Genomic DNA, 13,796 nt, shown 5'->3' with positions numbered 1-13,796 from the left:
GCTCCTTCACCAAAGGCTGGTTAGAAATAGTCTGAGTATCCAGCAGGCTGGGCCACAGGCCGGCCTCGGATGCCCCTCCCTTTTTTGGCATCCCTGGACAGAAAAAACAAAGTTAAGTTGATTTTTAGCAGTTTCATGGGACTCCATGACCTTTCCAGAGTCCCAGGATATTGTGGTAGGGCGGGTTAAAAGTTTGTCCCGCTTGCGCTGTGGTGCAGAGCTCTGCAATATGGCAGCACGGTGGCTCAGTGGTTATCACTGTTGCCTCACAGCACCAGGGATCCAGGTTCAATTCCAGCCTTGGGCGACTGTATGCGTGGAATTTGCACATTCTCCCCATGTCCGTGTGAGTTTCCTCCGGGTGCTCCGGTTTCCTCCCACAATCCAAAAATGTGCAGGCCAGATGAATTGCCCATAGCGTTAAGTGCATTAGTCAGAGGGAAATGAGTCTGGGTGGGTTACTCTTCGGAGGGTCGGTGTGGACTGGCTGGACTGAAGGGCCTGTTTCCATTCTGTAGGGAACCTACTCTAATGTAATAACATGATCTTCCTAGATGGCTGTATATTGAATCCACCCCCAAAAAATATTATTTCTTTGCTGTTTGCTTTTCTCCTTGTATAGAATAATGGAAAACTTTCTTCAGCTAATGGTGTAAAGCTGGCGCATAAATTTTGTAGAGTCTTATTTTTCTCAGTTATTGATTTGTTAACCCTTTCCTATTTTGCTGCTTTTTTGCCTTTGTGCTTTGTTGTTTCTGTTGAGTTGATAGGCAGATGAGCGCAGACCTATTCTCAAAACTGAAGCTATTAAGATTTATTTTGTAAGGAGCATTGCCTTGACCTCAGACAAACAGTTACTGGCTATAACTTCAGCAATACGCTATGAAGCTGCCTTTATTCTAAGACAGTAATTTTGGGGTTTCGATATTCTTAGCAAGGCCAACATTTATTATCCATTCTTAATTAAGCTCATGAATGGTTTGCCAATCAAATAGATGGTTTGATGAAAACCAAAAGAAGTGTGGATGTTGGACCAAGACAAAAATAGAAATTGCTGGAATAGCTCAGCAGGTCTGGCAGCTTCTGTGGAGAGAAATCAGTTTATGTTTTGGGCCAAGTGAGTCTTACTCAACTAAGGAAGAGTAATTTGACTCAAAACGTTAACTGAGTTCTGTCCACGGTTGCTGCCAGATTATCTGAGCTTTTCCAGCAATTTCTGTTTTTCTACAGAAAGTTTGTTTGGCCTTGAAGATCTTTGAGATTCTTCATGTTGCACCTGCATCTGTTCAATAAGATGGAAAATAATCCATTATGTCCCTGACTCGTGCCTTCTCAGTAATGGAAAAACTTTGGGAAGCCAGGTGAGCACTTAGCATAATGAACACAGCCTTAGAGCTGCTCTAAAAGACATGTGGCTCGTCCAACTGAGTTTCTGATTTGTGGTGATCCAGGAATTCACGACAGCAAACTGTTCTATTCAGTTGCGCAAGCATTTCAGATTTTCTGCCAGTTAGATTTTTTATTTTCTTTCCACTCCTTTCATGCCAGAATGTGTTAATGTTATCCATGCACATTCCATTGTGTCGTTAGAAGTTTCGAGGTTTGCAGACTAGAGAACATTTGGCCCGTTGTTTTTTTTAGATTATTTACAGTACTTTATGCTACTCTTTCTTAGTCTAATCCAAACTTAAATTGTTGTCTTCCTGTACTTCCTGCTGTTTCAAGCATTTAGTCAATTTTTCCCAACAGTCATAGTCGTAAGACATATAGAATAGAGAGAGGCCCGTCAGCCCACTATGTTTGTTGGTCAACACACAGCAAACTGTGCACTCATCCTGTTTACCTGCACTTGGTCCATAGCCAACTATGCCCTAGCATTTGAAATATTGAGAGAAGCTACCTCCACCACCCTCTCAGTTAGCGTTTGATATTTCTACTGCTCTCAATGTTAGTTACTCCTCATCTTAAAACTTGTGCAATCTGGTGATACACATCTTCCATGAGGAAAAGATTCTTCCAATCTATCCTGTCCATACCCCTCATAATTTTTGTGTATCTCAATCAACTCCACAGATTCCTGCTCCCAACCCTGACCTTTGGTCTCAGTCTCTGCTCCAAGGGCAGAAAACTCAATCTATCTAGTCTTTCTGAAACACTTTCATTCCAGGCAAGTTCATGGTCAATCTCCTATATAACTGTATTGACACCTTTTGGGGTTCTGTGAACTTGTACATCAATGTTGTGGTTCTGTTCGCTGAGCTGGGAATTTGTGTTGCAGACGTTTCGTCCCCTTTCTAGGTGACATCCTCGGTACTTGGGAGCCTCCTGTGAAGCGCCTCTGTGATCTTTCCTCCGGCATTTGTAGTGGTTTGAATCTGCCACTTCCGGTTGTCAGTTCCAGCTGTCCATTGCAGTGCTCGGTATATTGGATCCAGATCGATGTGCTTCTTGATTGAATCTGTGGATGAGTGCCATGCTTCTAGGAATTCCCTGGCTTGTCCTATAATAGTAGTGTTGTCCCAGTCGAATTCATGTTGCTTGTCATCTGCGTGTGTGGCTACTAGGGATAGCTGGTTGTGTCGTTTCGTGGCTAGTTGGTGTTCATGGATGTGGATCGTTAGCTGTCTTCCTGTTTGTCCTGTGTAGTGTTTAGTACAGTCCTTGCATGGGATTTTGTACGCTACATTGGTTTAGCTCATGCTGGGTGTCGGATCCTTCGTTCTGGTGAGTTGTTGTCTGAGAGTGGCTGTTGGTTTGTGTGCTGTTGAGTCCTAGTGGTTGCAGTAGTCTGGCTGTCAGTTCAGAAATGCTCTTGATGTATGGTAATGTGGCCAGTCCTTTGGGTTGTGGCATGTCCTCGTTACGTTGTCTTTCCCTAAGGCATCTGTTGATGAAATTGCGGGGGTATCCGTTTTTGGCGAATACGTTGTATAGGTGTTCTTCTTCCTCTTTTTGCAGTTCTGGTGCACTGCAGTGTGTTGTGGCTCTTTTGAATAATATCTTGATGCAACTTCTTTTGTGTGTGTTGGGGTGGTTGCTTTCGTAGTTTATTGTGGTTCTGTTCGCCGAGTTGGGAATTTGTGTTGCAGACGTTTGAACACCTATACAATGTATTCGCCAAAATCGGTTGCCCCCACGAACAGAACCACAACAACGAGCACCCGAGCTGCAAATCTTCTCACGAGTTTTGAACTTGTACATCAAGGTCCCTTTGTTCTCATTGCTCCTAAGAAACCAGCCATTCATTGCTTATGTCATTTCCTTATTAGACCTTGCACAATGCATCACCTGGCACTAATGGAAATTAAATTTCATCTGCTATTTCTCTGCCCAATTTAGACAATCTCAAACTCCAGCCCTGAGACTATCCTCCTCACTGTTTACAACCTCACCAGTTTGTGTTATCTGCAGACTTATTAATTGTACCTTTTACCTTCATATCCAAGTCCTTTAGCATTCATAACAAACAGCCAGAGTCCCAACACTGACCTTGTGGTTCACAGGCTTCCAATCACAAAAGCAACCCTCCACCGTTATCCTTTCCCTCCTATTCGCAAGCCAGTTTTAGATCCAAATTGCCAGCTTGCTTTGGATCCCATGGCCTCTTACCTTTTTGGACCAGCCTTCCATGTTGGACCTTGTCCAAGCATTTACTCAAATTTACTCACATCCGTGTAAACCATACCAACTGCACTACTCTCATCAATCTTCTTAGCAATCTTTTTCAAAAAAACTCAACTAAGTTATTCAGACAGAATGTCCCTCTAATAAATCCATACTGAATATTCCTGATTAATCACTACCTTTCTAAGTGTTGATTAATCCTATCCCTCCCAATGTTTTCCAATAATTTCCCTACTACTGATGTCAGATAACTGGTCTGTAATTACCTGGCCTATCCCTGCTGCCCTTCTTGAAAAGAGGAACCATATGAGTTAACCTGCAATTACCTGGCACTTTATCTGTGGCCAGTGAGGCATTAAATATCTCTGCAGGGCCCCCAGCAATCTCTTCCCTTGCTTTCTAAAGCAACCTGGGAAACACCTCATCAGGCTGTCTGGATGTATGCACCCTCATAATCACTAAAACATCTAATCCCTCCTTAATTATTGTTTTCTAGAACTTCACCTTCCCAACTGAAATTCTAGGCTACAATGTTTTTCTCCTTTTATGAACACAATGATCTTTTACAACCTCACCCACATCCTCTGGCTCCACGCATAGATTTGCCCCTTATAGGCTTCACACTTTGCCTGGTAAATCTCTTACTCTTAGTATACTTATGAAATGCCTTGGGATTTTCCTTTAATCCTATCTGCCAGATGTTGTTGCCCATCTTAGCCCTCCTAATTTTTTTTAAGCAACCTCTGACCCACACTATGCTTCTGAAAGTTTGCCCGTTTTTGACTGTGCCATACCTACTTCCTTTCTCTTTTTCAAATTGTCAATTCTCCTTAATATACAGGATTCCGTGAACCTGCTGCCCTTGCCATTCACTCTTGGAGTAATATACTGGCCCTGAAACTCAAGATTACTTTCCAAATGTAGAATTCACTAATCTTAATCTATATTTGCCAGATCCTGTCTAATAATGTTGAAATTGGCTTTCCCCCAGTTTAAACACTTCTGCATTTTCCTAATTGCTTTTCATAATTCCTTTGAAACTTAGAATTATGGTTACTGTCCTCAAAATGCTTTCCCACAGCCACTTGATTAGCTTTATTATTTAGGATTAGGTTTAGCATACCCACCTAAAGTAGGGCTATCTATATACTGACAGAAAAAGCTATTTTGGATGCACTTTAAAAATTCCAACCTATCTAAGGCTATCCCAGTTAATATAACAAACTTGAAACCCACAATTGCCATCTTTTTTTATTTCTAAGCTCCATACTGATGCCTTATTTGATGACCTTCTCTGATATCTTCCCTCATTCCTGCATTCATGACTCTTCCACAAGTACTGTTGAAGCAACACATTCAAAACAGGCTGCATGGTATCATTTTTTCCTTCGCAGACACTTCTTCGTCATAGTGAAAGTTTTGTTGAATCCTACAGTCACTGATTACCCATATAAATGAAATAACATCCTTCTAATTATAATGATATTTGTTAGCTCCTGTTTGAGCAGTATCTTAAAAGGGTAGAAATTTTAAAATTTAACTTCCTCCATAGCCTCCCTCAATATGTGAAATCTCCTCTCGTAACCCTTTTAAGACATCTACAGTGCTCCACTTCCAGTTCGTTTTAGTTGCTCCACTGTTGGTAAGTGTCTTCAGTTATTGAGGTCCCAAGCTCTGAAATTTCCCCCCTCTGTCATTCGCAAGCTCTCTTTTATATCTTGAAACATTTCTTAAAACCTACTTTCGAGTTAGACTTTGTTCATCTCTTCTAATATCTCCTTATGTGGCTTGGTGCCTAGATTTCTTTGAAGATGCTACTGTGAAACACCTTGAAATGTTTTAGTATATCAATGGTACTTGTTATTCTTGCTATTCGAGAGAAGTCCTGTATCTATGTTTTGTCTGATCCAGCTAGTCCTAATATTTAAGATTTTTTTTAAGGAGCTGGCAATTGTTTCTCATCCACCTGATCTTCTGTCACCATTGATTAAGATCAGGGCTGCTGTTCATACCAACTGCCTTTAGCAGTCTTGATTCAGTGCAACGCCTATCTGGCGTAGCATGTGAAGTATTGGTGTCCATATTTAAGGAAGGATGCACAATGTGTTGAAAATAGTTCAGAGTAGATTTACTATCAGGAATATTGTGTGATATTGTCTTATGAGACAATATTAGAAACTAGATTTGTATCCATTGGAATTTAGAAAAGTGACAAGTGGCCAAATGCTGGCAAATGAGACTCATCAGTTTAGGATATCTGATCGGTGCAGATTTTATTCCTCGATTGAAATAGAAGATCTTAATAGTATGCATGTGGAAAGAATGTTTATAATTGTGGGAGAACCTAGAACTCAGGGTCACTGTTCAAAAATAAGGTCACCCATTTAAGAAAAGGATAAGAATTTTTTTTCTCACTTATGGACATAGGTCTTTAGAATTCTTTTCCTCAAACGGTGGTGAAGGCAGAATTTTTAAATATTTTTCAGGCAGGGGTAGATGGATTCTTGATGAGAAAGGGGAGAAAGATTATCAGAGTGGATTGGAATGTGGTGTAATCATATCAGCACAATCTTAGTAAATTAAACAGGCTTGAGGAGTTGAGTGGCCTAGTCCGCTTCTAATTGATGTGTTTATATGATTTCAGGTTGCCTGACATGAAATCTCATCAGGTTCTAGTTTGGAAATTTTCAACTGACTTGTCCTTAGAGCTTTTTGAGGTAGAACTTTGCAGATTTTCACTACTTTTTTGTAAAGAAACACTATCTGGTGTCAGTCCTGAATTGCCTAAGACTATGTTTAAGCTTATGTTTCCTTCTTCCGACCTGCTACATCAGAAGGGCAGCTCAATGGCTCAGTGGTTAGCACTGCTGTCTCGCAGCGCCAGGGACGTGGGTTCGATTCCACTCATGGGTGACATTGTGGAGTTTGCACGTTCTCCCCATGTCTGTGTGGGTTTCCTCCCACAGTCTAAAGATGTGCAGGTTAGGTGAATTGGCCATGCTAAATTGCCCATAGTGTCCTGGGATGTGTAGGTTAGGTGCATTAGTCATGGGAAATGTAGAGTAATAGGGGTAGGGAATGAATCTGGGTGGGATACTCTTCGGAAGGTCAGTATGGAATTGTTGGGCTAAATGGCCTGTATCTGCACTGTAAGGAACCTGAAGAAGCAGGTTCCATCCATGTAAAATTTTGTCTTTGGACATTGCATAAGTTGCTGCCTACTTGTCAGCTTTGATTTTTTACAGGTGACATTTAAAGTGAGACTTAATGACAAAGATGTAATTCTTCCTCTATTCTCCCAACTGACAGCTGGGAATGACGACTGTAATTTAAATGATCCTTTGCCCACCCACCTGAATCCTGACTAGATATTAGACATGTATCAACTGTTTATGTTCTGTTACATAAATGATTTTCCTTTGTTTCCTGTCTAAATGGTCAGGATCCAGTCATGCCTTCCCCTGAACCATCACTTGATGACAAGACTGATGAAGTTGACATCCCTTCAGAAGAACCTGATGGAAGTAAGTTTTAACGTTTCAAACTTTTATGAATGATCAATGGTATTTAAAAGAAACACATTGTTTCCTGCCAAAACAAAAAAAAACTTGCACTAATCTAGCATTGGCTAAGCCATAGACAGATTTATGAAGAAAGAGCAGGAAGCGTACTTGACATTGATATTTGCTGCCAAAGATGGAAAGCATTCCATTGCTCATCTGTAAAATCCCCCCACTTGATGAGCTCAGAATTCATAAAGTGATCCATATATCTTTTGAAAATATTGTGTGTATAATAATTACTCTAACTTAGGGAAAATTATTTAATTTTGTATTGCAATGTTAATGAGTTGCATTAACATCACTAATTAGACATTGTAACCTGATAATTGTAAGGACTGCTCACACTTGTGAATAAGTCAATTTTGTGACGGTTAATCGCATGAATTTTGGCCCAAAAGAATTACTTTTTCTATACACTGTGTAACCATTGACTCTAGTTTTCAGAGATCAAAGGTCAAAATTTCAGAAAGTGTGGGTTTGGGAAGAGAGAAAACGTTGCTTTAAATGCTAAGGCTACATTTGAAAGATAACTATGAAACCAAGCAAATACAACTCCATAAATAATACTAACAAAAAAACAAATCCTAGTTGCCATAAATGTTACACAAGGTAAACACAGTGATGGTTTAGTCACAGGTCATAAATAATTTACTTTTAAAGAGGGAGAGGATATTGTCTGCAAGTTTGCATGAAGAAAAATGTTGTTCTGTGTTTACTCTGGGAATCTGAGCAAAATGGAACTCCATTTTCTTTTTCAAAGGCAAATAAAGTGCAATTAAAGACTCGGAGTAAAATATGGTTAGGAATATTGAGCAGAGGATTGGGCTTGGGAAGTTTATTTAACTGACTGCAACTTTGGTTTTTCTCACGAATTAAAAGCTGTTTAAATTACTGTGACAATTCCTCAGCTTCCTTGCCACTAGAGGTCACCCTGTCCATTCAATGAGTCACATATCGAGTTTCTTGTCATGGCATCAAATCATTACCCATGGAAAAGTCAGCCCTGTGACTCTTGGTCTAAAATATTGGTTTCAAAAAATCCATTCTTCAAGCAGTATATATGGTATGTTGTTGATAAAACACAATTATTTTATCAGTCTTATAATGAATTAAAATAAAATGAGAGCAATACTTTCATTAGTGTTCCAAAACATTGCATTATTGTTAAAAGACACAAGTTCGTACTATAAAACCCCAACATGGTATTTCGCATAATGTAGGTCAAATTATTTGCTGATCAGTTAGAGAGTAGAAGTAACAGTTAATAAAGATGAGTTTTCATGTACCCCTGAGTGGATACTTAAAAGGAAAAGTTACACTTGCCTATGATGTTATTGAGAAAATATTGCATGGTAAGGAAAAATACATGCTGATGTACAGTTCGTCCAGCAGCAGTTCAAAGGACCGAGTTTGTTTTTCTTGCTCCTTCAAGAGGGTGATTTGTTTAATCTCAGTTTCATGTTTTATTGATGCCCCCCTGATTTTGTTGCTGCCATTTGTGTTTTATAACAATAATGTAATTTTTTGGTGTATTAATGTACCGAATTGCTTTAATATCTTGTTTTAATTCGTAATAAGATTGATTAAAAAGTAGTAAAAACCTGTTATTGCAATATGGTAAATACACAAAAATAGTTGCAAAATTTCGCATTAGTTAGATTGCGGTATCCAATAAAACAATTGAATTCATGTTCACATATTATTGGCAATCGCCTATGTGCTGCGTTAATGAACCCTTGCTGTTCGTATCACATTGCATCGTAAACCATCCTTTTCACACTGGCTGAGGTTAACATGAAAGCCTCTCCTCAAACTCTCCCTTTGCCTGAGGTATGGTTAAACCACTACCAATTGTCTGAATCGAATGAGAGAACAGCCCTATGGACTTGGAAGACAATGGCGACTTTACCTTACCTTTAAACCTGTTATTATTTGAACTGTATATGAGCCCTTCACTTTGATTTCTGCTTCTAAACCTTTCCTGCTTTCAGGCCATTCTTTCCAGACTACCTGTGAAGTGAAGTTGAAGTGAAGCAGAACATAAGGTGTCCAGATGATTAGATCAAACTGGTCTGAGAAGTCCTCATACACCCTGTTCTACTTCAGCTTTGTGATAACCTATAACATCAGTAGTATTTGCTCAACTTCTGTATTTTGGAAAGTGCTGCTATTATGACTGTGTAGATTAATCGATGTTGTCTATGAAGATCCATGCTGAAATAATTTCTTACAATCACAACCCTACGTCAACTGGATTAATTTGGCAGAGCTGTTGCTACTGAGTTTAATTCTAGATTGAACACAAAATCCTAGGCTGACTCACAATAGAGCATTGAGCAAGTATTACTCTAACAGAATTGCTTTCTTTCAGCTAAGATTTCAAAGCAAATCCCCATGTATTCTTAGATGGATGTAAAGATCCCAGGTTCCATTTCCAGGAGAGTTTACCTTAGCATCATGGCTAATAGTTGTCCTGCAACTGACATCACAAAAACAGATTGTCTGATGATGGTGACATTGTTGTTTGTGAGAGCTTAGTGTGCACAAATGACTCACCAGTTGAGCTGAAGTAGACATGATATTAGTTTCATTTCACTCACCACGGCCTGATTGGAGACCAGTATTGACTGAAACTATGTAATAAAACAATATTCAAATCATGAAAATTTTTTTGAAGAAGTGAAATTTATTTTCTTCTCAAACATTTTGAATGGAAATATTTAGAATGGTTAATAAAATCCATGCCAACATATCAGGAATATTTTGCGTTGTAGACGAAAATGAATGACTTTCAATATATCAAGTCCTTTGATAAATTAAGATTTGGCAGCTTAAATTTTCAAATGCGGGCACTTTGCATACAAACAAAAAAGCAATTTTTTGTTCCTCTGGTGGGCAACAGGACAACTTCATGGAAACAGATTTGAATCATTCCTCAGAACAAATTACGACAGCAGTTGGAATCTGTGCTGAAAATAACAAATGTTGGACATCACTGGGTCAAGTAGCATCCATGGAAAGAGAGCAAACTGATATTTCAACTCCAACTCCTAGATGACCTTTAATTCACTTCAACTCTGTTGAAGCGTCATCTAGACCTGAAACATTAGCTTGCTCTGTGTTCATGGATGCTGCCTGACCCACTGTGATCTCCAGCATTTGTTGTTTTCAGTTTGAATAATTTCTGTTGTTCATGTTTGATTTATTCAACTGTTATTGAAAACTGTACAGTTCTGATGGTGTTTATATTTTAAAGTCTCCAATCTACATCCATCTTCCCAGCAAAAATAGTCCGAGTCAAACAGCATGGAAACAGACCCATCAGTCCAACCAGTCCATGCCAACCATAATCCCAAACTAAACTAAACTAGTCCCACCTGCCTGCACTTAACCCATATCCCTCCAAACAAAACTTATTCATGTCCTTATCGAAATGCATTTCAAACATAACTGTAAATGTATCTACCACTTCCTCTGGAAGTTCATTCCAGACATGAGCCACTCTGTAAGCACACAAAAGTTGTCCCTCATGTCTGTCTTAAATCTTTCTCCTCTCACCTCAAAAAAACACCTCCTTGTCTTGAAGTCTCCCATCCTAGGAAAAAAGACACCTGCCATACACTTTATCTATACCCCTCATGATTTTGTAAACCTCTGTAAGATACTTCTCAACCTCCCATGTTCCAGTGAGAAAAGTCCCAGCTTATCCATGTTTCTTTATGACTCAAGCGCTCCATTCTCAACAATATTCTGGTAAATCTTTTCTGAACACACTCCAATTTAATAATAATCTTCCTGTAACGTGGCCACTGTGTTCATTTTCTGGATATCAAGATTTGTATGGGAATAACAACTGATCTGGATCATCATGAGGCTTCCAGTTAATGAGCAACTTATGAAAAAACTTAGTATGCATTCCAAGCTAAAACATTTAATCATTAGCTGAATACATATTCAAAGAGAATTATCTTTTCAAGAAGTGAAAACAAATACTGACTATTTTAACATGTTCCAAATCATAATGAAAATAGCTTGAAGTTTTTTTTCTTTATTGTATAATGATTGACAGAGCAGGGAGACTCAGTTTAGCCAAAGTCGGGAAAAAAATTTGATTTGATGCATGTACCCTATACCAAAGGCTTCCAAAGCAAACTTTTTTTTTCTTCAAGTAAATGCTTATTCTGAATTTATTTTACTGTTGATGCTAATGTTGATTTTAAATGTTTAATTGGTAATGTGGAAAGGCTTAATAAATTTAGCCCTCAATCCTAAATGTCCTTTCCATTGCATTGATCTATTAATTCAGTATATCATTTAGAATTGTACTGGACTTTACCCTTCTGGGTTTAATGATCTGAATAGATACTGAACAGATGTTTATTCATTCATGAATGATGATTTTATTTCTTTGTTTTTATGAGAAATTAATATCAAGCATTACAACGAAGGTTGTGGATTATTCACTCCTGTTAGAGAAATGTGTTGATGAGCTTTCATAAGGTTGAAAATTTGACTCTGTTGTTATTTGGGATGCATACTGCAAATCAGATGGCCTTGTTCTAAAGTAGCTTCAGTTATGGGTATCAAAATTCAGATTTTTCTTCTACTGGCAAGGAAAGAAAAATAATTGGTGTTGATAATCGACTGTTAAATTCTGTCTCTGAATGTAACATGTAGATTTGTAGTAGACTGCTGTTTTCTCAACCTAAATCTAGAACAGCCAAATGAGCAGTAATGTTAATTTTCAAGCATTACTTTAACGCTTCAGTCAATGGTTTATTTTGAAGACAAAGTGGTAAAATGTACAATGTACTAGAGTCTGTTGCTCTAATGTTCTGGTTGGTGTGACAGTGTTATTGATCTTGTACAATTGTCTCTGGAGTTTTGAGATGTTGCTTTAATTATTCATTCAAAAGAACAGTGTAAAACCTCAAAAAATGAGTTTTTTTTTGTTTTCAATAATGACAAGATCACTGGGCAGGTGGTTCTTTCGTATGCTTTCCTCCAACTCGACTTGATCTCAGAGGTTACCTTCCCGTTGCACCAGGATATCATGAGTACATTTCCAAACCAGTTACTAATCAATGCATCTTCAGCAAGGGCTGTACAGCACTTTAAGTCATGTGGTTTACACAAAGCCTTGTCATAGAGTCTTGGAGTTTTATGGCATGGAAACAGACCCTTCAGTCCAGCTCATCCATGCCAACAAGATATCTTAAATTAATCTAGTCCCATTTGCCAGAATTTGGCCTATATACCTGTAAACTCTTCCTATTCGTGTATCCATCCTGATGCCTTTAAATGTTGTCATTCATTATACCAGCCTCCTCCACTTCCTTATGCAGCTTGTTCCATACATGCACCACTCTCTGCATGAAAAAGTTGTACCTGAGGCCTCTTTTAAATCCTTCTCCTCTCACCCTGAACTTACACCCTCTAATTTTGGACTCCCCTACCCTGGGCAAAAAAAGACCTTGGCTATTCACCCTATTCATGCCCCTCAGGCTTTTATAAACCTCTGTAATGTCACCCCTCACCCTCTGAAGCTCCAGGGGAAAATAGCCCCAGCATATTCAGCCTTTCCTGAAAGCTCAAACCCTCCAATGTGGCAAGATTCTGTAAATCTTTTCTGCATCCTTTCTAGTGTAACAGCATCCTTCCTGTAGCTGGGATACCAGAATTGAATACAGTTTTATATAAATGGCTGACCTAATGTCCTGTACAGGTGCACCATGACATCCCAACTCCAATACTCAGTTCATTTGACCAATAAGGCAAGGGTACCAAACTTAGCCTTCGCTACCCTGTCAACTTATGACTCCATCTTCAAGGAACAATAAATGTGCACACCAAAGTCTCATGGTTCAACATCACTCCCCACCTCCATAATATTTAAACGTATATGTCCTGCCCTGAATTGCCTTAACAAAATGAAACACCTCTCATTTAGCTAAATTAAATGCAACCTGCTGGTCCTTGACCCAACAGTCTGAAGTCTTGTTGTACTCTTGAGCATTTTTTTAAAACCTGCCCCATTGTCCACTGTGAAATTTCAGTGGGCCTTTTTTCAAGAAACTATTCACTGGTATTCCCACACAACCTCAAATAAATCATTTGTCACAGTCTTTTAAAACATAGGTGCTTGAAGCAATATTAAATTGTGTGTCTTTGCCTCAGATTTGAAGTGAAACAGTTTGAAGTTTCGTGATTCTACTATATGTCTTGTTTTTTGTTTACTGTTGTTATTAGTCATTTTAACAACACGGTGCATGGTTAAGTATTTATTATATACCCCATAATATTTATCTTCTTGATACTGTTGATATCATCATAGTCATTTGCTTGGAGACATGAGCTAAAAATAAGTTTAATTATCCAAAATAAGGCTCTGTTCTGTTCTCCCAGCTTTTCTGCATTTGTTGCATCTGTTCTGACAGTACCACCTGCCACACCATTTCTTCGGAAATGTTTTCCTTCTTCCTTGATCAAGAAGCTCCCTTTACTGTGCATTGTAAGGAATTTCATCCCACTTCCTGAACCTTTGTCCATAACCCTTAACTTTCTTTTTCCCTGACTCACTGAAAAGTTTCCTTTTTTTTTTCAATTTAT

At 38.7% G+C, this 13,796-nt stretch overlaps 1 protein-coding gene across 1 annotated transcript in view; it reads left to right on the top strand.

Annotated features, from left to right (window-relative positions):
• Positions 1–13,796, top strand: part of prkcz (protein kinase C, zeta) — a 410,310-nt gene that overhangs the window by 213,714 nt on the left and 182,800 nt on the right. Inside the window, exon 7 of the mRNA XM_060852456.1 lies at positions 7,067–7,148. Within this exon, the coding sequence (XP_060708439.1) occupies positions 7,067–7,148 (82 nt within the window). The remainder of the gene's footprint in view (positions 1–7,066; positions 7,149–13,796) is intronic.

Source organism: Hemiscyllium ocellatum, chromosome 37 (assembly GCF_020745735.1).
Source record: "Hemiscyllium ocellatum isolate sHemOce1 chromosome 37, sHemOce1.pat.X.cur, whole genome shotgun sequence".
NCBI lineage: Eukaryota > Metazoa > Chordata > Chondrichthyes > Orectolobiformes > Hemiscylliidae > Hemiscyllium > Hemiscyllium ocellatum.
The sequence above is the reverse complement of the archived record's forward strand: the minus strand, read 5'-3'. Positions and strand labels throughout refer to the sequence as shown.